The sequence below is a fragment of the Caretta caretta genome, chromosome 23 (assembly GCF_965140235.1).
Source record: "Caretta caretta isolate rCarCar2 chromosome 23, rCarCar1.hap1, whole genome shotgun sequence".
NCBI lineage: Eukaryota > Metazoa > Chordata > Testudines > Cheloniidae > Caretta > Caretta caretta.
Window position 1 is genome coordinate 12,285,999 of NC_134228.1, and position 23,798 is coordinate 12,309,796.

The following is a 23,798-nucleotide window of genomic DNA, read 5'->3' on the forward strand; positions in this document are numbered from 1 at the left end:
GACTAACCCGGCTTTGCCTTGCAGACAACATGCACCACAACTACGTGCACCTCAGTGTGAGCAGCCCGAAGCACCACGCCGCCACGCTGGGTAGGTGGCGCGGGGGGCGGCCGGCCCAGCTCTGGGCCCCAGGGCCGGGGGAGGGGGCCCCGTTTTCTCACCCGAACTGCCCCAGGGAATCCGAATCCTCCATCCGGGAAACGGGGGGTAGGGGGGAGGGAGATAAAATGGCTCGTTAATCTCTATCTTCACCCCTCCTCCAACCCCCTCTCCCTGGCCCGCTCCCTCCTGACCCCTCTCCCCACACTCCCTCTTCCCCTCCCCCTTCTCCCCCATCTCTTTCTGCCCACCCCAGACTGGCGAGTGCATCACACCCCAACGTCGGGCCTGAAGTACAACTCGCTCACCTGCTCCCGCTCCTTCCACAACCTCTCGCACCTGCCCCCGTCCTACGAGTCGGCCATCAAGTCGGAGCTCAGCCGCTACTCCTCGCTCAAGAGGCTGGGTGAGCCAGGGGCCCTGCCACTGGGGGGTGCTCACAGCCCGACCCCACCACTTCCACCAACCCCTGGGGACTTGCCCCGGGGGCCAGAGCTGGCCTGGGGAAGAATGGGGCCCAAGGCCTTTTCCCTCTAGGGGGCGCCAGCTACCATGTGGCCCCAGAGCAGGGACAGGCTGGCTCAGGGGGGTAGGGAATGGGGCCCAGGGCCTTTCCCCTTTAGGGGGGGGCCATCGGTTCCCAGGACTGACTGGCAGCCTGCGGGGGAAATGAATTCATTCACAGTGGCCCCGTCCGGCCATGGAGCCTGTGAACGTGCAAAGGAGAGTTGGTCACATTGTCCATTATCTCCCATCCCCCTGACCCGTCCCTCCTGCCTTTGCCCCTCCCATCCCCCCCCTCCCCTGCTGCCTTTGCCCCGCCCCCCAGCGGAGAAGGACATGGATGAGCTGTACCTGAAGCGGCGGCACCTGGCTGAGCTGACGCGGGGCACGCTGCCCCTGCACGCCATGAAGATGAACTACGAGCGCTACGGGGAGGCGGCCCAGCACCCGCGGCGGGTGATGTCCCAGGAGCACATCCTCTCGGACGGCTACCGCCCCTCCCCCTACGACTACACCGGCCCCCGGGAGCGGGTCGTCTCCCACGAGCGGCTGCTCTCCCGCGAGGTCCTGCACTCCCAGGAGCCTCTGCTCTCGCCCGAGCGCCTGCACCAGGGCACGGGACCCTTCCAGGAGCTGCGCCTGGGCCACCAGAAGGCCCTGTCCCAGACCAACATCTGTGCCGCTGGCACCCCGCTGCTCGAACGCCACCAGGGGCACAAGATGAACTCCCACCCGTCCTCCGCCAACTCGGCCCAAGCTGCCTGGGAGGTGGGCAGCAACCACACGGCCAACCGGCGCCAGGGCTTCGGCTCCCGCCGCCAAAGCACCATTGAGCAGCTGCAGTTCATCCCCGGGCACCACCCCAGCCAGCACCTCCGCACCGGGAGCAAGAACGAGGTCACCGTGTGAGGGCCCGGCTCAGGTGGACTCCACTTTCCAAGGCCACAGCTCTCTTCCTCCTCCTCCTCTGCGTCCTCCCCCCCGTCCTTCCCGTCTTCTTTCTTGGACCGGGCGGCCTGCTGGGCTTCAAGGCCTTTGCCGGGCTTTGGTGGCATCCGCCTTTGATGACCTCAGCGCCATGAGTCCTGTCAACTTTTGATGATGTCAGGGTTAGGTTGAACCCATCCACGCTGGATGACGTCAGCCCCTGTCGACATTGGGTGACATCGAGGTTGCCTTGTCTCCGTCCATGTTAGATGATGTCCACAGCTGGTGACATCACTGCTGTGGGCCCTCTTGACTTGTGATGATGATAAGATTGCCTTGGGCCCGTCCGTGTTGGGTGACCTCAGCGCCACAGGCTTTGTCAACTTTTGATGATGTCAAGGTCGCTTTGAAGCCATCCACGCTGGATGACGTCAGCCCCTTGGAGCCTGTTGAGATTGAGTAATGTCAAGATTGCCTTGTCTCCGTCCATGTTAGATGATGTCAGTGCCCTGGGCTCTATCGACTTTTGATGTCAAGATTGTGTTGAGCCTCTCCATGACTGATGACATCAGTGCTCGGGGCCCTCTCAACTTTTGTTGATGTCAGGATTGCCTGGGGCCCATCCACATTGGGTGACATCAGCACCATGGGCCCTGTCAATATCTGATATCAAAGTGGTGTTGGGCCTGTCCCCGTTGGATGACATCAGCACCATGGGCCTTGCTGACATTTGATGATGGCAAGATTGTGTTGGACCCATCCACGTTCGATGATGTCAAATTGCATTTGGCCTGTCCACCGACATCAGCGCTGTGGGCCCTGTTGATGGTTGATGATGTCAGGACAGTCAGGCCTGTCCATATAGGATTGCGTCAGTGCTGTGGTTGTGTCAACATTTGATTCCATCAGGACCAGCTGTCCTGTTGACTTTTGATGATGATGTCAGCACTGGCCATCTTTGATGACATCTGCACTGTGGCCCTTGTCTATGTGTCATGATGTCAGTACCACCAAGCCCGTCAACCTGTGATGATGTAAACACTGTGGGTCAACCTTTGATGATGCCAAGAGGGCTCTCAACCTCTGCTGTCAATACCGTCTCCATCTCATGACATCAACACTGTGGACCTTGTCGGTGATTGATAACATGAGTGCTGTGGGCCTTGTTGACGTCTGATGACATCATCGCCGTTTCATGGTCTCAACACTGTGGACCTCGTTGACCGTGGATGACACCAGTGTCCTGGGCGTCAGCCTGCTGGTTTTGACATCAGTCCAGTGGCTCCGTCGCAGATTGACGATGCCTGTTCACTGGGCGTTGTCACTGATGATGTCACAGCAGTTGGCCTGGTCAATAGTTGAGGAGATCAAGCACTGCCAGGCCATCATCAACCCTTGATTATGTCAGCACTGCGGACTTTGTTGGTGATGGATGATGTCAAGATCATCAGGGTCTGTTGACCTTTAATGTCGGCCCTGTTGATATTCAGTGATGTCAACTCTGTGGACCTGGTTCCTTTTTTTGATGACATCAGCACTGTGGGCTTTGTCTATCTTTGATTATGTCAGTGCTGTGGGCCCAGTCCACTTGTTGATGATGTCACCGCTGTGGACCCAATCCCCTTTTTTATGACATCACAGCTGTGGACCTGGCCCGCTTTTTGATGCTATCGCCGCTTTTGAGACTCAGCCCGTCCCATGATGTCATGCCCGCCGGCCCCGTCCATTCAATGAGGACGCCATGGTGCCTTCCGATGACATCAACGCTCCCCTCCAGCAGGCCAGATGCCCCCTGGCGCCAGGGTGGGAGCAAGCGGCCCCCTCTCCCCGGATCTCATGGCCGGGGCTGAGAGCTCATCAGGTGGGCCATGGTATGGCCAAACCTCCACTTCCATCCCATCCCACCGCTGAACCCCATGTACATATCTTTATATAGTGCTCTCTGGTATCTCTCTTCCAGTGCTTCGGCTCTTTGGATTTCCAGCCCACTCCACTGCCATGGGGCGGGGGAGCACGAGCCCCCACCCCTCCAGCACACGTGAATGTAGTTTGAACAGCCTCAGCTCTTTCAAACCCCGCCCCTCTCTCCCCAAGATCGTGGGTCACCCCCACGCCATGGGGGGGGGGGGTAACTGGGTCTTCGTATCATGCCTTTTTCTTTATTTCTCTTCCGTTTCTTCGCGGGCCGCTTGCTAGGCCCTGGGATCTTCGATCTCATCACCCAGTAGAGTTCTGACGGGTCTCAGCCTCAAACCTTTTCATCCCTTCGTCCCCCTCTGCGCTCAGACCCCGACCGTCCAGCGCCAAAACATGCTCCTCTTCTGCACTGCGGTATGCCTACGGGGCATGGCCGGCTGCTACGGATACAGAGGTGCTGAGATGGGGTCCTGCCGCGCTGGGCGCTGCACAGATATCGTCACTGAGAGCGGAGTCGCATCAGGCCAGGTGCTGCCCCATCACACCGGGTACTGCCCAGACAAAGAATCACTGAGATCGGGGCCCCGTCGCGCCGGGCACTGCCCAGATACATACTATCTGTGTCTTCCCCACAGAGCTCTCCATCTAAAAGTATCAAAATCAGCTGGAACCCAGGCTAGCCCACAGGGCTCCCTCTCCCCTTCGTGGCTGTACCATGGATAGTGGTTTATAGGCCACGTACCATTGGAGCTCTTTAGCCCAGGTGTAACACAATCCTATTCTTCCCCAAGGCATTAGAAACTCCCGAGGGCCTTGGCATGGCTTCTGGTACAGACCGTCCAGCCTTAAATAAAACCCCTCTCTTCACATTGGCTCCTGACCTCAGGGGACTCTCTGCAACCCGGTTAGGCAGTAGCTTAAACACCAATACAAGGAGTGGCTTTATTGCCATACGGTTAGCCTGTGGAACTCCCCACCACTGTATGTCACTGTGGCCAAAAGCTTAGGTGCCTACAAAGGATCAGCTTCTCTAGGGGTCACTGTGACTCATGGCAATTCAGCCGGGCCCTCTGTCGCCAATCTCTTCAGCTGGGGTTATAAATCAAGAGCTGAAATAATTTAAAGCCAACCCCCTGGGTGGGTTAGTCTATTTGCCCCCCAGGGGATGTCTTGTCCCTTCCTCTGAAGCAAGTCTGTAGGGACCACTGGTGGAGACCCGGTTACCGGGCTAGATGGGCCTGCCCACTTGTCAGTTCTTAGACTCCTGTGATTTTTGCGGGGGGTGCTTCAGTGTTTGGGGTGCCCGTCTCAAGCGGCTGATTGTGAGAGAGGCGGGCGCTCAGTGCTGCCAGGTGATTGGGAATGCCTTGATGGCATCCGGAAATCACAGGAACAGAGGAAATTGACTGGAGCCGATTAATGGGCCCATCTAGCCCATCCTGTCTCTGACTGTGATCAGTACCGGATGCTTCAGGGGAAGGTGGTTAAAGCAGAAGGTTTGGGGACTCAGGACTCCTGGGGTCTATCCCTGGGGAGGGGAGCGAATTAGTGGTTAGAGCAGGGGAAGAGGGTCAGGTGTCAGGACTCCTGGGTTCCATGCCCCCTAAGACCGGTTGGATATCCCTTCCCACATTATGTTCCCGCTGGAGAGTCCTGTTCTCCATAGAGTCTGGGGCCTGTTGGGAGCGCTGGGATTGCCTAGTCTATCCCCCAGCGTAACGCAGGCTGGACCTGTCCTCTCCCCTTTTGAATCACCCTAAATTCTTGTTTTCAACAACCCCCTGCCACGGTGAGTTCCCCAGGCTCATTCCACATCATGTGGAAAAAAGCATTCCCTTTAACTCCCCTTGTCCTTTTAGCCAATCTCTCATGCTCCCCTCCCTGCCTCCCCCCTTTCAAAACACAACCCTGCCCCCGGCAGTTAACCCTTTGGACACTCTGAATTCAGAGGCCGCTCCCTTTAAGGGTCAGGCTGCAGGACATACCAGGCAGGGGGGGTTTAGGATTTGGTTTTTTAGGGCCCCCTTTTGAGGGGCGATTTTCTCTCCCCCCATCCCCCTGCCTAGTCATCCAGGTGTGACAAAGCTATAAGCTTACCCTTCCGGACGGGGAGCCCCAGCCTCCAACCTTCCCCTCCTCCAGCTAGATTTCTGCCCCTCTGCTCCCTTCTCAGGATCTTTGGATGAGGTCAGCTGGGCTCTGCCCCCTTGACTTCACTGGTGCCATAGGGCAGAGAATAGCCGTGGCGCAGGACGCCCCGGCCTTGACCCACAGCTGCCCCCAAAGGGCCCCAGGGGAAAGGGAATAGCCACAACTCAGGGCACCCCTGCCATGCCCCCGATCTGCCCCCATGGGCCCTGGGGGACAAGGAATAGCTATAGCGTCAGGGGCCCCAATCTGCCCTCTACTGCCCGGTGTGGGTGCAGCACCCTCATCCTGGCTGGGGCAGAGCACCCAGGGGCCCAAGCGTCTGGGGGAGAAGCTCATGGGTTTTCTGCCCCACAACACTGGCGACGGCAGCACAAGCCATTCCCCCCACCTCCCCACTACGTCGTGCCCCCGGGATCTGTGGGGGACCCCCTCCACCCCCCCATTCCTTCCCAAGCCCCCTTCGTCCCCCTCCCCAGACATCCCCTCCTCCGCTGAACTCGAATCAAGGGCTAATGTTTCCTCTTCCTCCCCTCCTTGCCCCAGGGGTATTTTCGTGTTGGGAGGGGCAGGTCGGGGGGGCAGGGTTTTGTTGCTGTTGTTGTTGTTTTTTGGAAGTATCTCAATGCAAAACTTTCCCCTGATGGGGGGGACCCCAGGCTTTGGGGGGCAGAGGGAGCCGAGCCATTGGCCCCATTCACCCTGCCCTTTGCCCCCCAACTCGAGCCACCACCACCCCCCAAATAATCCCAGGGATTTTGGATCTTCCCAGTCAGCTCAAACCCAAGATGGGTTTGGGAGGGGACCGGTTTGGGAGACCGCTGTGGGCCTCCCTTGTGTGGCCCTCCTGGGTCGGGGAGGGCGGGGGGGTGTCAATGCGTCCTCCGCCTCGGTCCCATGCCTCCAAGCATAAGCCATAGTTGACCTGGGGCAGGTTGGGTCCCGGGATGAACAGCCATTCGGCCAGGACGGGACCTGGAACCCGTCCTGTGGGGGTCCGTGTTAGAGGAAAGGTGCTGAGATGTGGGGGGACTGGCTGGGGGGATCCCTAGTCACCCCACGTCACTGGGAGCAGGGCGGGAGGGCGGTCATGGCATCCTCAGAGATTGTACAGACCAGAGTGAGCACGAGGATGGGGGCAGTATGTGTAGGGGGTGGGGGCATGGTGGGAGGTATGAGGGGAGCGTGGGGGGAGGTGGGAGTTTGGTGGGAGAAATGGGGGGATGGCAGAGGTGGGGAGGTTCAGTAGGAAGTGGTGGGATTGGCAGGAGGAATGTGGGGGGACAGCGGAGATGTGTGAGGAATGTGGGGGGATGGCAGGAGGTTTTGGGGGATGGTGGGAGGTCTGGGGGGATGACAGAAGTGGGGGGTTGGCAGGAGGAATGTGGGGGACAGCAGAGGTGTGTGAGGAATGTGGGGGGATGGCAGGAGGTTTTGGGGGATGGTGGGAGGTCTGGGGGGATGACAGAAGTGGGGGGTTGGCAGGAGGAATGTGGGGGACAGCAGAGGTGTGTGAGGAATGTGGGGGGGATGGCAGGAGGTGTGAGGGGACAACGGAGGTGGGGGGTTGGCAGGAGGAATGTGGGGGGACGGCGGAGGTGTGGGAGGAACGTGGGGGGACAGCGGAAGGTGGGAGGTTGTGGGGAGGTGGGGGTTGTTGTGAAGTGTGTGAGGAATGTGGGGGTTCAGTGGAAAGGTGTGGAGGGACGATGGAGGTGTGGGGGGACAGCGGAGGGGTGAGGGGTCTCTGGGACGTGCAGGGGTTGGGAGGGGCTGCGTGGGTGGGTTGCGTATGAAGAGAACGTGTGTGTGGGGTGCGCGGGCGTGGGAGTGGTACCAGCGTGGGCATGCCGGGTTGTGCCCGGCTGTTGGCGTTGGGTGTGTTGGCACGCGCACGGCGGGATCCGGGGAGGCTCAGCAGGGGCACAATGTGTGTTGTATGGTGTGTCCTTGGCTCCATGCCTGAGACCCAGCTCTCCCTGCCCCTCTCAGGGCCGGGGGGCCCGCACCCTGCAGAGACCAAAACCCACCATCTGGGCCGATCCCCCCACCCAATGCTCAGCACCCACTCCCCATGGGAGTCCATGGCACATCCTCCCCTCCGGGGCTGGGATATGTCGCTCTTCCGTCCCGCGGCCCAGTTCTGGAGAACTCCCGGCATGATGCCGAGGGGCCGGTTCTTCAGCCCCCGGGTGTCTTGTTTTGCATTTTTTTTAATATGAAAAATAAAACGGTGTCTTCTATTTTTAGAGCCGCGACTGTTTTGACCAGTCGCGTCACACGCGCTAAGGGTTAAGCCATAGGCTCTGACTGGAAAGCCCAGCCTCGGCTTGCGAGGCGCCCTCCCCACTCCTGATGGGCCGACATGTGGCGTTGACTCCGGCCCGTCTGTTTCGCCGGCCGGCAGGTACGGCAGCGCCTCCCACGAAGTTCTGTGCGATCGGATGGGTGCGTTGGCTCCCCGGCTCCCACGCTCGAGGTGTGACCAGCCTCAAAGCCGGCCTAGGCCTCGCTTCGCGGCCACCGGGCTCTCGTCGCTCCTCAGGAGGCCCTAGTGCATGGGAGCTCCCCCGGCACGGCGGAACGAGGCACGCAGCGTCCGTGCCCAGCTGTGCGTGTGGGCGGGGCGTCCTGGGTTCTGAGCGCAGGGGAACAGCTGTATAAACGGCCTATAAACAAGGGTCTACACTGAGCTTGTTACCGCTCGTTCACCCTCTGCCATTCACGGTCTGTTAGGCACTTGGCAGCGTGCTAGTGGTGAGCATGGGTGTCTCGATAGTCATTTGCTATTCACTCCTCCCTGTTCACTGCTCTCTGTTCACTTTGTTATTCACTTCCACTGTCCCCGTTCACTGCTCACCTTTCACTATTAGTTATTTGCTATTCACTGTTCACTGTCCCCATTCACTCCTCACCGTTCACTGTTCGTTATTTGCTATTCATTGTTCACCCTCCCCATTCACTGCTCACCGTTTCACTCTTAACCATTCATTGCCCGCTATGCAGTTTGCACTCTCAGATATCCCTCACTATTCTTCATTCACTATTCGGCCCTCGTGTTTCATTCTTCGCTCTTCCTGTTCACGGTGCAGCTCGCTCTTTGCCGTTCACTGTTCTTCTTTCTCTTGTCACCATTTCTCGTTAAGGTCCCCTCGTTCCCCGTCCGTTGTGCTTTGCATACGATTCCCTCTTCATCGCTCACTCTTCCCTGCGTCTTCACTAGTTCTCATTCCCTTGCCGCTCTTGGCTCCTTGGCTGCCAGCCGCTACTTGCCCAGGGGCCATTGGCTCCTCCTCACCCACCAGGCCGTTTTGAGAAAGGCCCAGGAAGACAGCAGGTGGCCAATCCCACGCAGTGCGAGATCCCCACTGGGGAGCCCCACCATGGGCGAGGTGCCGAGAGTGTCCCGTGACCAATCAGTTGGGCTCCTGTGGCTCAAACCCAGGGAAATCAGGACTAAACCCAAGGGAACAGGAGGGGCCTTAGCATCAGGTTGTTCCACTTGCCCCGGTAGTGGAAGGGCCCCGATAACCAGCTGCTGAGGACGGGGAACCCATTTCCCCTACCCCGCAGCCGAGTGCCCCCCCGCCCTGCTCCCCACAGCCCCGTGCCCCCTGCTGAGCCCCCGCCCTGCTCCCTGCAGCCCAGCGCCCCCTGCTGAGCCCCCGCCCTGCTCCCTGCAGCCCAGCGCCCCCTGCTGAGCCCCCCGCCCCTTCCCTGCAGCCCAGCGCCCCCTGCTGAGCCCCCCGCCCCTTCCCTGCAGCCCAGCGCCCCCTGCTGAGCCCCCCGCCCCTTCCCTGCAGCCCAGCGCCCCCTGCTGAGCCCCCGCCCTGCTCCCTGCAGCCCAGCGCCCCCTGCTGAGCCCCCTGCCCCTTCCCTGCAGACCAGCGCCCCCTGCTGAGCCCCCGCCCTGCTCCCTGCAGCCCAGCGCCCCCTGCTGAGCCCCCCGCCCCTTCCCTGCAGCCCAGCGCCCTCTGCCCCAGTCCCGTCAGCACAGTGGCCCTTGCTGAGCCCCCACCATTCTCCCCGCAGCACGACACCACCTAGCACCAAACTGGGGTATCGGGGCCTGCACAAACTGCCTGGGGAGAGCGCCCCATAGTGAGCAAAGGGTCCATTTAGCCTTGTACCCTGCCCTCTCTCTGCCCCCCCACCCCAAATAAGACGCATGGGCCCATCTAGTTCAGTAGCCCACCCCCTGCCAGCCCACTCCGGATTAGACCTGTGGGCCCATCTAGCCCGGTATCTGATCCCGGCTGATCCCATCTCTGGCAGTGGGCAGCACCAGCTGTCTCAGAGGTAGGTACAAGGACGCCCCCTAGTGGGCAGCCGGGGGGCAGCCTTCCAAACCCCAGTGCGGCAGGCAGAGTGCGGGGGTCGCCCTTCTGGCTCTGAACTCCCCCGGCCTGGCATGGGGGTTCACGTGCTTACCCCTGCGGGAGCCCCGTCCAGCTACAAAAACGGCGCAGCCCCTGGATCGCACAGAACTCGAAAGGCGCCAGAACCAAATCAGGTTAATTTAAACGGAATTACAAGCAAAAAACCAAACCAAAACAAAAAAAACCCCTAATAATTAATAATAATCAAAGTAATTAACTACCGACTCAATGAATCAGGGGACCACGCCAGCGGGTGCGGCAAATCTCGAAGGACTCTGGGCTCAACCCATAGGCCAGTGACTCCATATGTATTTAAAGGAGAAATAAAGTTGTTATAAAGTACCCGGGAATTGCTGTAATTTTGGGATTTTGAATAAACTGATGTTTCCTGCTGCTGGTTTTGAGTCCTCCCCTTGCTGTCAGCTGTTACGACAGTGTGCAGTTTGGCCCCTCTAGGGGGGCGGAGGCCAGTTACATGGGGACCCCCCTCGCCTGCCGCTGGGACATGGCCCCTATGGGATGGGGTGGGGAGCTGGGTATTCGGTGACCCCTCACCTGGTGCTGGGATCTGCCTCCTCTGGGGTGGGACGCGGGGGCTGGTTATACAGGGGGACCCTAGCCTGGTGCTGGGATGTGCCCCCTCTGGGGTGGGATGCGGGGGCTGGTTATACAGGGGGACCCCACCCAGGGCTGAGACGTGGACTTTCTGGCATGGGGAACAGGTGCTGGGGATCCGGGGACCCCTTGCCTGGCACTAAGACCTGGCCCCCTCTGGGGCAGGATGTGGGAGCTGGGTATCCATGGATCCCTCGCTGGGATGCGGCCTCTCTGGGGTGAGGCGTAGGGGCTGGGTGTATGGGGACCCCTCGCCCAGGGCTGGGACGCGGCCTCTCGGGGTCGGGGCGTGGGGGCTGGGTGTATGGGGACCCCTCGCCCCCTGCCTGGTGCAGGACAGCAGCAGTTCTGCGCCGGCCCGGCCCGACGGGTTGGAGCCACCCAGCAGGGGACGTGGCCAGGCCCCGTGGCCCTGGAGCTGCTGGCCGGAGGGCCCGAGGGCGTTTTACAGGGCACCCCAAATACCAGGCCTTGGGCCTTAATATTCTCAGAGAAGGGAGCACAGATGCCCCCCACACCGCCTGCCAAGGGTGCCTCCTCCCTGCTTCCCTGGCGGGGAATCTCCCTCCCTTCCTGGAGCACTACAGGGCTCATGACACACACACACACAGCCTCTGGGGCAGCTCAGGAGGGCAGGGAAGGGGTCACACAGCCTCTCCCCTCTGGGGTCAGCCCCCCAGGCCTCGCTGAGATGGGGTGCAGACATTCCTTTACGTTAGGGTGACCCTAATTCTCCCCCTGCCCACAGCCCCAATTCCATGAGCTGATTGGCTTATGTCATATTTGCATATTATATGAATATTTATAAGGCTATGTACAGGGAGGGCGTTCGCTCCTTTAGCTCTAATTGGCTGCTTGGGCTGCCATTTTCAACAAAATAAAGGGAAGTCCCGCCTCCTCCTCTCAGTTTTTTTCTAAAAGGTCGCGCCCCTTTGTGGGAAGTGGATCGTGTCCCGCCCTCCCCCTTCCGCATGGGCTTCTCCGTCCCCATTGGCTTCGGAGACCGTCAATCCGGCATTTCAAATCGCTGCCCCGCCCCTCTCCCCGACCGTTACGGGTAAACAACCCTGTGCTCCCTCTTCCCCCCTCCCTCCTGCCTCTCAAACCGCCGCCTCCACGCGTTCATATTCAAATCCCGCCAATCGGACGGCTGGCCCCGCCCCTCTCCCCCTTTCCCATTGGCTCCTGCCCGTCGCGGACATTTGTTGTCAACGTCCTCCCGGGGAAGGCAGGAGGGGGGGTTTAAACCCCTCCGTTCCACCGGGCCTGATTGGGCGGCCGGGATTCGAAAGGGCGTGGTCGGCCCGGGCCAAAGGCTATAAAGTCCCTTGCTGGGCACTAGCCCAGGTCCAGTGAGGGTGGGAGGCGATTGGAGAGAAGCCAGGAGGGGGGAATCCCTGCAAGGGGACAACCCAGATTGGGGGGGCCAGGTAGAAGGAAAAGGGGGAGCCTGGTTGGCACAGGTGGGGAGGGGGGGGCCTGGGAAGAGACCCTGCCTCTCCCCACCCTGCAAAGCAAAGGGGTGAGCTCTATAGGGTTGGGCCACCCTATTAGGGCTGGGGGGGTAACCCCCAGATTTAGGGGGTGCCCTGCCTGTGCAGGGGGCACCTGGTCTCTGCTAACCTCAGCCCAGACCCACCGCCATGGTGAGTGGTTCTTGCTCCCTTGATCTCTGCTTTCCCCAGGCACCCACCAGGTTACGGGGTAGCAATTTTTTGGAGGGGTTTGACCTCATTTTGTGGGGGGTGCTTGCCTGAGCCCCCTTAATGGGGTGGGGCTGCTAGCAAGAGCTTATGGGGCAGACAGCTCCATTATCGATAACAGCAGCTTTGGTTGGGTTTTTACTAGGACCTGGTTGCAGTTCGGGGTAGGATGCACGAGGCATGGAAACTGGGAGGTGGATCCCATTAGCCCTTTAAGGTTAGGGGCCTAGCCTTGGGGGGCAACTGCATTTAGGGAGTCATTAGCCAAAAGCAGTGGCTGTGTTTAGAAATAACAGGGGCCACAATTCGTTTAAGGTCCAGTGGGTACATTGGTGCGTTAGGAAGAATAGAACAAACAGGTATTTAATGGGATGAGATTGGGGCATCTGGTTCTTTAAAAGCTGTAGCCGGTGCTTATTTAAAAGGAAAGACTTTAATAGGCCCTAAACCTGGGGTGAAAGTTTTGATTTTTTTTTTGGTGTGCCTCATTTATTAAACAGCTGTTTTTTAAAAATGTAGGCAACAATCGGCCCCAATATTAGAGGGAGATGAAAGGTGGCTGCATGTTTTTACGGGTTATTGATAAAGGCTGCCTTTTAAAAAAAAGTGTATAGATTTAATCGGGTCTGACAGTCATCAGAGGTGGGTCTAATTTTTGCTGCTTCTCTTATTATCAATAATACTAAAAGCGGCTCCTAAGCTCTAGAGTTTTTTAAATCTCTGGGTAACCTGACAACCACGTGGCCTTTCAAAATATCTTCTCTGTTGGGTGCCGCTGTGGGAACAAGAAATGGTGTTCTAATTTGCTTAGCTCTGTATTGCATGCTGTTTGTAAGGAGGATCTGAACGCGTGGCAGGTATGTATGTATCTCTGTGTGTCTTGTCTGCCGGGTGATGGTTCATCCCTGGAAAGGACTGGACAAAAAACGATCTGCATGTATGAATTTCTTCTACACAAGTCTGGTGACTTGCCAGACGTACCACTTATTTTGGACAGTGAGGGATCTGCATGGATGGCTTTCTTATACAGGCCTCGCACGATCCTGGTGACTTGCCCTAGTGACTTTTGAGTGTAAAATTGTAATTATTTTCATGATGGGTGTTTAAGGTGGGGGAAAAAACTAAGGGGCAAGAAATTACTAGCCCAGCTGGTTGGTTTGAGGCAACTATATGCTGGGCTAGTTAGCCCTGTGGTTGGGCTAGTGGATTTTGATGCTGATCTTGCATGGTTTAAGAATACATGGTAGAAAGTTTTTGGTGGCTGGCTGGCATGTGCCATGGGTCAGGCTGTCAGATTCTAGTGCAGGTACAAAGGGTCTTACACTTACATGGGTGCCAAGGATGCTCTTACTAGCCTGCTTTTCGGATCATCTGTTTATTAATGTTTAGATCTTCTCCAGCCCAGATCTTGTTGCCAGCAAAGGCCGGGACTTTTCAAAAGCACTTTGTTTTTTTCGGATGCATGATTTTTCTTTTCTTTTCACCTCCCCACAGGAAAACCAAGAGCCCCTTTGGGGGGGGGGCTCGAATTGGGCACCTCCTGATTGCTTGCCACTTTTCAAAAGCGGCTAGCAGCCTAATTCTGAACAGGCCTCTGGTGTGAAACTGGCCCATGGAGAGTTGCTGTTACTAAAACGGTGTAGAGGTGGCTGCCGTGTAATTTCTTCCCTGGGCATAGCCCCGCGGAGCAAATGCAGCATGCTTTCTAAAATGTCTCTGTGCAGCACCGCAGAGCCCCGGTGAGGAACTGTCTGTGCTGGGTAATAATGGCTCAGCCAGGGCGGACAGTCACAGGCTGGCTTAGAGGAGGGCTTGGATTGCATATTTGTTATGTAGCTTCATCTCTGGATCCTTTCTGTCACCTGCCATGTAACGCGGCACAACGATCTTTAAAGGATCCCCCGTGTTTTATCGGCAGTAGGGCCTAGCGCCCGTGCGGTGCCAGGGATCCAGGCTGGGCGGGCTGATGGCTTTCGGAGCATTGTGGGCTGGGGTGGGGAGGTGAAATCTGCCTTTGGGAAGTCCTGTTTACAGGCCTGGCCTGCCTTGACCACAGTCTCCTCCTTTAGCCAGAGCTTCCTGGCTTTGTAGCTCCTTTGTATTTACATTTTAGAGGCTGGATCAAGGAGGCCGCTTCTACCCAATCTGCTGCCTCCTATCCCAGGACACTTTTGCTGCTGGCTTCTTAGCTCCTCTCTTTGGAGGCCAATGCCATGTCCCAGGCTGGTTGTAAGGGGGTGTGTGTGGGTGTGTAAAACTGACTTGGTTTGAGATTGGGGCGGGGAAGGTACTCGGGTCCCCTTGAGCTGCACTGGGGCACTGAGCCTGTAGTGTGTGTCTGGCCCTCGTGTGCTAATCCAGGAGTGCCTGTGAGTCATCCCCATCTGATGCCTGCTGGGCTGTCCTCTCTGGCATGACATGAGTTAGTGGGTCTCAATTGGCATCAAAAAACCAGGACCTTGGGGGGTGACCCTGAACCCATAACTCTGGATGGCCGGCTGAGCAAGATTTCCCAGGGCAGCTGGATCTGAGACGGGGCTGAGGCTCGTGGCCTGCGGTGCGGTGTGTGGTCAGCAGACCTTGCTGTCTCTTCTGTGAAGATGCATCTGATCTCCTGGGATAGCCATTTGCCGGGGCTAAATCTGCACCTTCCCCTGGATCTGGGAATTGCAGTGGCTCTGGGGCTGGTTGTAGCTTCTTCTGAGGCTTGTCCCGGCTTGTGAAGCGTCCCCTAAACCCCGGCAGAGACCCTGAAGGGGCTGAAACCAAAATCCACCTCCCTTGAAAGCTCCCAGCATCTTCAGAGACCAGGCTTGGCTTTCAAAAACTGGGCCTTGCTTGAGGAATGCAAATAGCAGAGCCTCCCCTCCCCCTGTCTCTCCCCCCCCGCCCCAAATCTTATAGAGGGTCTTGAGTCCCTAGCACAGTGGGGGCCTCATCCTTGTTAGTATGCCTAACAAGAATGGGGGTGGGGGGGCATCTTTGGATCTGTCTCTAGGTGGTCAATATCTTTGAAGGCCTCCCCCAACACTTAACTGCTACAGCGTTTAAGGGGGAGGAGAGGCCTGCAGACTCAGGAAGATGCCGCTGCTTGATAAAGTGTGAGTGTGACAAGCTGACCTGCACCTCCCTAGAGAGTCTTTCTCTTGGGTGGGGGGGATTTTGCTCTGCCACCTCTGGGGATGAGTCCAGAGCATCAGGTCCCAACTGATCCTCATGGACCAGCCCCTCGAGTAGCCTCGTTAAAGCCAGTCTGTGTCCCTGGGCAGTGCCCACTGGTTTTGGGGGAGATCCCAAGACAAGGATTGGGGGAGGAGAAATCAGTGGGTGGCTGAAGCTGAAGGGCAGCCTCCCCTTTTAATCTCTCTGGGTTTCATCTTCGCCAGAGCCACTCGCTTCCTATTCCCAGGTCCTGTGACTCGGTCTCGGTGTGAATGGTGCTTCCCTGTTGCACCAAGTGGGGCAGAGGGCTGAGTTAATGGGTGACCTAGAGGGGCCCTAAGACAGCTGGGGGTGGGTGGGCACCGGAGCTGATTGCAGAGGCTCAAGTCTGCGCAGCTCCTCTTACCGTGAAGGAATGCAAGATCTTGGGGCTCAAAGCCAACCTGGACCGGGCAGAGAGAACACTGGGAGGGGAGGCCTTGGGCCCGGAAGGGGGCAGCTTGGGGCGCTCCTTAGGGGGTGCTCTCCTCTGTCGGTGCTGACCCTAATGCCCCACCATGCCTGTTCCTGGCATGCTTGGCCCCTAATGCTCCTGCTTTTCCTGAGCTCCCCTCCGTTTTCCAGGCCTATGCGGGTCTGGAGTTTGTTGGGCACATCCGCCTGAGCATAACTGCTGGGCCCTGCTGGCGGGGGTGGGCAGAGGATGGGGCTCCCCACCCCCAGAGCAGGTTATCACTTAGTCTGTGACGTGCCCACGTCCCTCTCTCCTGCAGAACTCGAACGTGGAAAACCTGCCGCCTCACGTCATCCGGCTGGTCTACAAGGAGGTCTCCACCCTGACGTCGGACCCGCCGGAGGGCATCAAGGTCTTCCCCAATGAGGAGGACATCACAGATGTCCAGGTCACCATCGAAGGACCTGGTGAGATGGGGGGTGTGGTTGGCTGCATGGGGGGCGTGGCTAGTGGCTGCAAGGGGGCATGGCTTTTCCTCTGGGGCCTCCCCCCTTGCTAGCTGCCACCTCCCCCACTGTGTTTAATCCTTCTGCTCTTGCCTGAGGCTGGAGGAGTCTATCTCTTTCTGAAGAGGGCGCTGTGATCCCTGCTTTGACCTCAGTGTGGTGGTGGGGCTGCTGTCCTGGGGCTCAGCAGGGGGCGCCATGCTGCAGGGTGCCGGGGAGGGGGGCTCAGCAGGGGGTGCTGGACTGCAGGGAGCCAGGGGTTGGGTGGGGGCTCAGTGTGGGGCACAGTCCCTGCTGACCCCCATGCAGTGCAGAAGGCAGCATCTCTGACCAGGACCTCCTCATGCTTGGGAGTGGACGTTCCCCTGAGGTTTCCCAAGGTGCCAGCCATGGCCCCCCAGCGCCTGAGAACTGCCGGGGCAGGAAGCAGTTACTCTGCGGTGTCACTAGAAGACAGGATTCTGAACTTCCTGTCATAAACTGTTGCTGGGTTGCCATGCCGGGCGAGCCCCCAACCCTGCCCCCGGCACAGACAGGGCCTTCCTGGGCCGCGGGGGGTCATTCATTTTGGTCCTTCCCCAGCCATGACTTGCTGTCATCTTCCCCTGCAGCCTGGTGCCCCCCTAGCCTTGTGGGGCTGTTCTGGGCAAGTTGGGGGTGGGGACATACCCCATGGAGGTGGGGGACTGGCATGTGGGAGTGGATCCCTTCTTACCTGCTCTGCTCCCTTGGCAGAGGGGACGCCCTATGCCGGGGGCGTCTTCCGCATGAAGCTCATCCTGGGCAAGGATTTCCCAGCCGCGCCACCCAAGGGCTACTTCCTCACCAAGATCTTCCACCCCAACGTGGGGGCCAGCGGCGAGATCTGCGTCAACGTCCTCAAGAAAGACTGGAAGGCAGAGCTGGGCATTAAGCACGTACTGCTGGTAAGCTGACGGGCCAGCAGGGGGTGCTCTCCCCAGGGTGGTGTTAGGAGTGCTGTGCTGCAAGGCCAGGGCTCAGCAGGGGGTGCTCTCCTCTAGCAGGCAGGGCTGGCACTAGGGGGCGCTGTGCTTTTGGGAGTTGATCTTTCTGATGAGGGGAAAACCCCAGGCTCTGGGTACAAGGTCATCAAAGGGGAGCTGCAGGGGTCACCAAGCCCAGTATTTGCTAAGGCTGTTGAAGCTTCTGGGGGGGGGGGGGGGGGCGATGATGATGATGCAGGGGCTGGGTATACAGGGACCCCTCACACAGTGCTGAGATGCAGCCCCTCTGGGGTGGGGTGCTGGGGCTGGGTATATGGGGACCCCTCACATGGTGCTGAGATGCAGCTGCTCTGGGGTGGGGCAGGGGGGTTGGTTATACTGGGCCCCTCACTTGTTGCTGAGCAGCAGCCCCTTCTGGGGTGGGGTGTGACACTGTTTAACACTGCACGGCAGTCCCGGGTCAGGCACTGTCCGAAGCTGCAGGGAACTTTGGAGGTCACAACTTGATCACCCCACAGGCCTCCCCCACCCCTTTCTCCCCCCAGAGATCTGATACAATGGGACAGGTTTCCATCAGCGCAGCGCCCCCTAGGGTCTGGTGTGTGCTACCCCAGCTGTCTGTCCCCAAATGGGATCAGCCAGTAGTGACAGCAGCGCCGGTCAGGTTAAATGTCCTGCCGCCCGGCTGGGTGTTTCCCTAGCTTGGACGACTGGAGGCTTTAAAACCTCAAAGGGACCCTCTGTTTCAAACACTGCATGAGCTCACTGCATCCCCTGGGGCGATCCTTCCAGCCCCCTGCGTTTCAGGGTCTCCCGTGGTCCCCCTCCCTCACATTGGGTGCTCTGGGTGTCCCATTTCCCCCCATCCTCTCCCCCCACCATCCTTTTCTTTCTTCCTGGGCGATTGCTCCTGCTTCCCCCCTGGGATGATGGGCAGAGCTGAGTGAGGGGCTGTTGTACAGGAAGATGCCTGTTTTTCCCCCTTTTCCATTTTCTAACTTCCTACCTAATCAGTCAGCTTCTAGCACATTAGATGTCTTCTCCACCCCTGCGCCCCCCATGGAGTCACGTCCACCTTTGGCTGTCCGATTACACAAATGACCGAAGACACACGCTCAGCGGGTTCCTGCCACCGTGTTATCTGAGCGCCTCGATATATTTACAGCCGTAGCTAGGATGGTGGGAGAATGCTTCTGTCCATGTATAACCCATCTGGTGGCGTGGCTGCATCCACGCTCTGGGGTTGGGCTGGTGTAGCTCTGCTGGTAGTCTCTGCAGTGGGGAGACGCCTTTAATCTGTGCCTCAGTGTCCCCTCATATAACAGTGAGAGCTGCCCTGCCCTACCTCTCGGGGGGGCACTAGGAGGATAAATCCAAAGGCTGAGGGGGCCAGATGAGCCCCTGAAATCTGGTCATAAGAAACCGCTGTGGTTAAACTCTGCCTCATGGGAGGGTGGATCTAGCACTCTGCTTGGAGCGAGCTGGGTTCTGTTCCTCGCGCTGCCTGTTGTCGCATCCTGTGGCCAGGCCTCAGTTTCCCCAGCTAGGGCTCCAGCGACAGGCCCGCCCCTACCCAGGAGAACGACCGCTCTGGGGAGTTCTCAGCGAGCTGTTCGATCTGGTGCCTGGGGACGGGGGTGGCCAGGATCTCTACAACCTGGAGGCGGAAAGCAAGGCAGGCCATGGGAATCCTGGGTATCTGGAGCAGCTGTGGGTCGGATCCTGGGGGCCGCTCCCGGGTGGCCGGGCATGTGGGAACGAGGCTGTTTAGGCCGTGGACACTCGGTCTTTCAGTGCTTGATGGTCAGATACTTCCACAGGGTACCCACAGGCCAGGACAGCCATGTGATGGGGGTGGAAATGGCCCCCAGAATTTCCCCCCACTGCAGGGGGTGTGGCCAGGGTGCCCTGCAGTGGGGCTGTTCCTGGCCCCCCAGGGGCCATACTAAGATGGACTGTCTTTGACCATCCCTGAGGCTGCCCCCCACCCGGGTCCCGTTGGTGCTGGTGTGTGGATGGGCCCCCGGGCTGTGTGGAGCTCAGGTGGTGGTGCAGCCTGGGGCCAGGGCTGGGAGGTGGGAATGCAGGCCAGGCGCAGCAGAGCGTGGGAAGGAGAGGGCAAACAACCCAAAGTCCCCTCCTGGGGGCTCCATCCCCCTTCGCTGTCGCACTCTGCGACTGCCACGGTTCCTGGCCCAGAGGTGGTCGCATCTCGGCACTGGGATGGGGGCAGGGTGACCGGTGCTGCAGCAATGCCAGGTGTCTGGCCCATCAGCAGATGAGCTCAGGGCCCCTTGCCCCAGGCTTCTCCCCCCCCCCCCCCCCCCCCCCGCTGGTCCCACGGCCGCCAGCAGCTTGAGGCTGTGCCCTGCACATCTGGTCTGGAGGCTGCTGCGAGGGGCCGGTCGTTCGCTGCCCCTGCTTCCTGAAGGAAGGGCAGGAGTCCACCTGTTGTGGGGCGCTGAATGGCCCTGGTATGGTGGAAAGGGGATGGAGGGCACATAGGCCCTGGCTTGGGAGGGGCTGGGGGACTGTGGTGGGAGGAGGGAAATGGGGGGGGCACTGCTGGGAGGATGGGGGCCCTGGTGTGGTGGGAGGAGGGAAATGGGGGGATGGGGGGCTGTGGTGTGGTGGGAGGAAGGGAATGGTGGGCACACAGGGAGGGGATGGGGGATGGTTCACCAGGTGTCCCAGGAATAGAGGGGGCTGGGCAGGTGGCCCCCAGGGGATTGAGAGGGACAAGGATGCAGTGGTGTGGCCCTTTGGAAGTACCAAAGGACAGACCCTTTTTGGCCTGTATCATCCTCTCTGTGGGGTGGGGAGTGTGCACATGTACAGCCCCTAGCACAGCAGGGCCTGGCCTGACAGGTAGAGCTGCCCAGACTGGGCTGGCTGCCAGCTTCAACCTGCTGGCCCTCACCTGCCTGTCTGGGCACCTCCCCTGCACAATCAACAGGGGCAGCAGAGTCCCTTGGGAGCCGTGCGTCTCTGGTGTTCCTGTGGCTTTTGGCATCCCCTTTCCTGGGGGGGGGCGCCCTAGAGAGGGAAGGCCAAGCAGGCTTGCCTAAAGCTGCACCCACTGGATTTGCCTTCTCTCTCGGAAGCCTGGGCCGAGGCCGGATCCTGTCAACTGCGCGTTCCTTCCCCAGCTTCTGCCCCCCAGCGCTCCCCACAGAAATTGGGTCTCTAGCCAGCAGCTGGGACCCTTAACCAGGACCAAAACTGAAGGTCAGCGGCAACCGATGAGAAATTGCCATGTTGATTTTTGCCTGCGTTGATTCTTGGGGTGCCTCAGCGGAGTCTGGTTTTTGGGGTGCCCCAGATCTCTAGGCACCTGGAAAGACTAGATCCAGTGGCAGGGGGGAGGTTTGGTACTTGTCTGGCTGTGCTGGGTGCCCAGGGGGCACCAGCCTTGTAATAAGGAGGACAAGCTGGGCCTCCTGAGCTGCCAGCTGCAGCTGTCAGTGGAAGGGGCCAGACTGGAGGGAGCCCCATGGCACCTTGGCTTGTTGCCTTCCTTCAGGAATGAAGCGGTGGGGAGCCCCCGCTCGGGTTAACCCCGTCCCCTCTCTGTCCCCCGTAGACCATCAAGTGCTTGCTGATCCACCCCAACCCCGAGTCGGCCCTGAACGAGGAAGCGGGGCGCCTCCTCCTGGAGAACTATGAGGAGTACGCTGCTCGGGCCCGCCTGCTGACGGAGATCCATGCCCAGCCCTCCAGCCTGCGGGGGGCCAGCAAGGATCCCTCTGACCCCTGCTCCTCCTCTGCAGCCGCCCTGGCCCCCGGGGGCGAGGGCCCCATGGCCAAGAAACATGCCGGCGACAGGGACAAGAAACAGCTGGCAAAGAAGAAGACGGACAAAAAGCGGGCACTCCGGCGGCTCTAGGGGTGCACGGTGCCTGGCACGAACCATGGACTAGTGGGGGGCAGGGGGGGTTGGGGAGATCCAGGCAGGGTTCTAATAAAACTGTCCCTTCTTTTCCCAGCTTTTTGTTAAGACGCTTTGGTATTTTACCCTTTTTTCAATCTAAGTTATTTAAGTTATAAAAAAAAAACTCTATTAAAGGACTTTTTTCTACTGAAGGGTTAATTTATTCCCTCAACTGTGGGGCATCCTTGATACTTGGCACCCCCCTTCCTCCCCAGACGACCGCAGTGCCTGGGTTGAGACCTGTTACAGGGAGGTGCCAGCATAGGTGTGAATCCAGCCACCAGGGGGCAGAACCGCCCTCTGTGTTCAGAGAAAGTTCTGAATCCAGCTGACCCAACATAGCAGTCCTGGCTCCCTGCCCCCTGCTCTAACCACTAGATCCCACTCCCCTCCCAGAGCTGTGGGCTGATTCCCTTCCAGCCTCAGAGGCTGAGGGCCTTGCCGCTTGCATGCAGACAGGGCTGATGGAGGTAGGTGTGTGGGTGCAATCCTGCTCGCTTTAGCTGTTACACAGTGGGGCTGGGGTCTGGTTTTTCCAAACACCCAAAATATCGACCCCTAAACCCCCAGCACCAACTTCCTCCAGCCAGCTCCCACTGAGCATGTCTACAGGGGAGGCCGGGGTGGGGAGGGGGGGTAGGTGGGGCTGTCTACACAGGACACCCAGGCAAACTAATCTAAATTAAAGATGTGGGTTCATTAAACCTCTTTGTGGATGTTTATGCTGAACTCCAGTGACCTGACTTTGGTTTAGTTTAATTCCCATTGGCAATGAAGTCAGATAAACCCCTCTCCTTTAGCTCTCAGTCAGAGCAGTGGGAGGAACTGGCCTGTCTGGGCCTTGGCAGAGGATGTGGCTCAGCTTCGCTGCCCCAGCAATTCCCTTCCCCCTGCCTGGTACAAGGGCCACGCTGAGCTGTTGCTTGCACGTATCTCCTGCCCTGGCGTGGATGGGGCAACGGCGCAGGACTTAACTGCTTTGAATCCAGAAGCGTAAGGCAGGCCTTGAAACCAGCTGGAGACAAAACAGGCTGCTCCCAATGGCAGCAATGGGTCACCTCACCCCACTGCCAGCTGTGGGGGCTGGTTGCAGACCCTTAAACTAGAACAGAAAGCTCCAGGCACAGCGGTGCTGGTTCCCCTGGATCCTCACCCTGCTATCCTGCCGTGGGTCTCCCCCATAGCTCTGGCTGTACCCCTCAACCCTGACCTGCAGCCCCCTGCTAGCTCAGCCCTGACCCCCTCCAGCTCTGCCGGTGCCCCTCCCTGCCGACCTGCACCCCCTGCACGTGATAGTCCTTGGCCCCTGCGTAGGGTGACCAGGCAGCGAGTGTGGAAAATCGGGGTGGGGGTAATAGGAGCCTATATAAGAAAAAGACCCTAAAATTGGGACGTCTGGTCACCCCACCCCTGTGATTTACTTCCGCTCAGTGTTGCTGTGGGGCTGAGGTGTTGGCTGCTGCTGGTCTTTCAGTCCCCTGAGGCCAATGCCCCCAAACCTCCTGACCCACCCCAGGCCCTGCACGGGCAAGACACACCCCTGCCCTGCGTGCCCAGGAGAGGGCCCCTGAACTGCAGCTGCTCAAATGCGTCCTGGGGGAGTCCCCAGTTGCTACCAGCCAGCAGGTGGCATCAGGGCAGAGCTAGCGGGCCTGCAGGTCAGGAGTGTGGGGCACCGGCAGGGCTGGGGGGAGACCAGGCCTGGGCTAGCAGGGGGCTGTGGGTCGGGAGTGAGGGTCACTGGCAGGGGGCTGGGGGGAGCCCAGGGGTGGGCTAGCAGCGGTCTACAGGTCGGGAGTGAGGGGCCCTGGGTTACCCCCCCCCCCCGATCTGCTGGTGCCCCCTCACTCCTGACCCGCAGCCCCCTGCTAGCCCAGCCCCGGTTCCCCCCCCCCAGCTCTGCGGGGGCGGGGTGGGTGAGTGAGTGCCAGGGCGGGAGGGCAGGGACCCTGGGAACAGGAAAGGTCCTTTGTAAACAGGGCTGGAGCCACAGGCTGGAAGGCCCATGGACCCCCCCCCTTCCCCACCCCCAGTCCTGGGAGAGAGGCAGCCAAGGTGTTAACCCCTGCTCTGCCGGAGCCAGAGGCTCCCGGACTCCTGGGTTCTGCTGGATCGGGGCAGGGGAGCAGAGGGGCTTTGCCCTGCTGGGAATTTGTGTTTTTGTGTGTCACCTGCCCCCTCCCCCTGCTGGCTGGGCTGCTGCCCCCTGCCCATGGCTCTGCCCCATGAAGGTGGGCTGGATGGGTGGTAATTCACACTCATCTTGCTGGGGGGAGTGGGTGGGCTCTGATGCCTGACTCCAGGGTGCATCCCCAGCAGGAGGCCCCAGCACTTCTCCACCCCCTCAATGCCCCCCCATCTCCTCAGAGACCCTCCTCTAGGGGACTGGGCGGGGGGGATGTGTGATGGAGGCACCTGGGCATTTAACTGAGACCCAGCAAACTTGTTTCACACATGAGGTGGGGGGTGAACCAGCCAGGATTCACTT

The 23,798-nt window shown here is 59.3% G+C and overlaps 2 protein-coding genes across 3 annotated transcripts in view; both read left to right on the forward strand.

Moving 5' to 3' along the window:
* SHISA7 (shisa family member 7) overlaps positions 1-6,742 on the forward strand; it is a 29,299-nt gene extending 22,557 nt beyond the window's left edge. For both annotated transcript variants that reach the window (XM_048832589.2, XM_075122424.1), the window contains exons 4-6: positions 25-90; positions 356-505; positions 929-6,742. In XM_048832589.2, coding sequence (XP_048688546.1) covers positions 25-90; positions 356-505; positions 929-1,512 — 800 coding nt within the window. In that variant the 3' untranslated portion in view covers positions 1,513-6,742. The remainder of the gene's footprint in view (positions 1-24; positions 91-355; positions 506-928) is intronic.
* Positions 6,743-11,990: 5,248 nt separating this feature from the next.
* Positions 11,991-21,457, forward strand: UBE2S (ubiquitin conjugating enzyme E2 S). Its single transcript, XM_048832659.2, has 4 exons — positions 11,991-12,235; positions 16,228-16,375; positions 17,150-17,340; positions 20,963-21,457. Exons 1-4 carry the CDS (start codon positions 12,233-12,235, stop codon positions 21,263-21,265), a joined length of 645 nt encoding a protein of 214 aa, XP_048688616.1. The 5' UTR covers positions 11,991-12,232; the 3' UTR covers positions 21,266-21,457.
* Positions 21,458-23,798: the final 2,341 nt, after the last annotated feature.

Coding starts and splice junctions, on each gene's coding strand:
- UBE2S (XM_048832659.2), top strand. Junction 16,376..17,149: donor GGTCACCATCGAAGGACCTG/GTGAGATGGGGG, acceptor CTCCCTTGGCAG/AGGGGACGCCCTATGCCGGG. Junction 17,341..20,962: donor GCATTAAGCACGTACTGCTG/GTAAGCTGACGG, acceptor TGTCCCCCGTAG/ACCATCAAGTGCTTGCTGAT.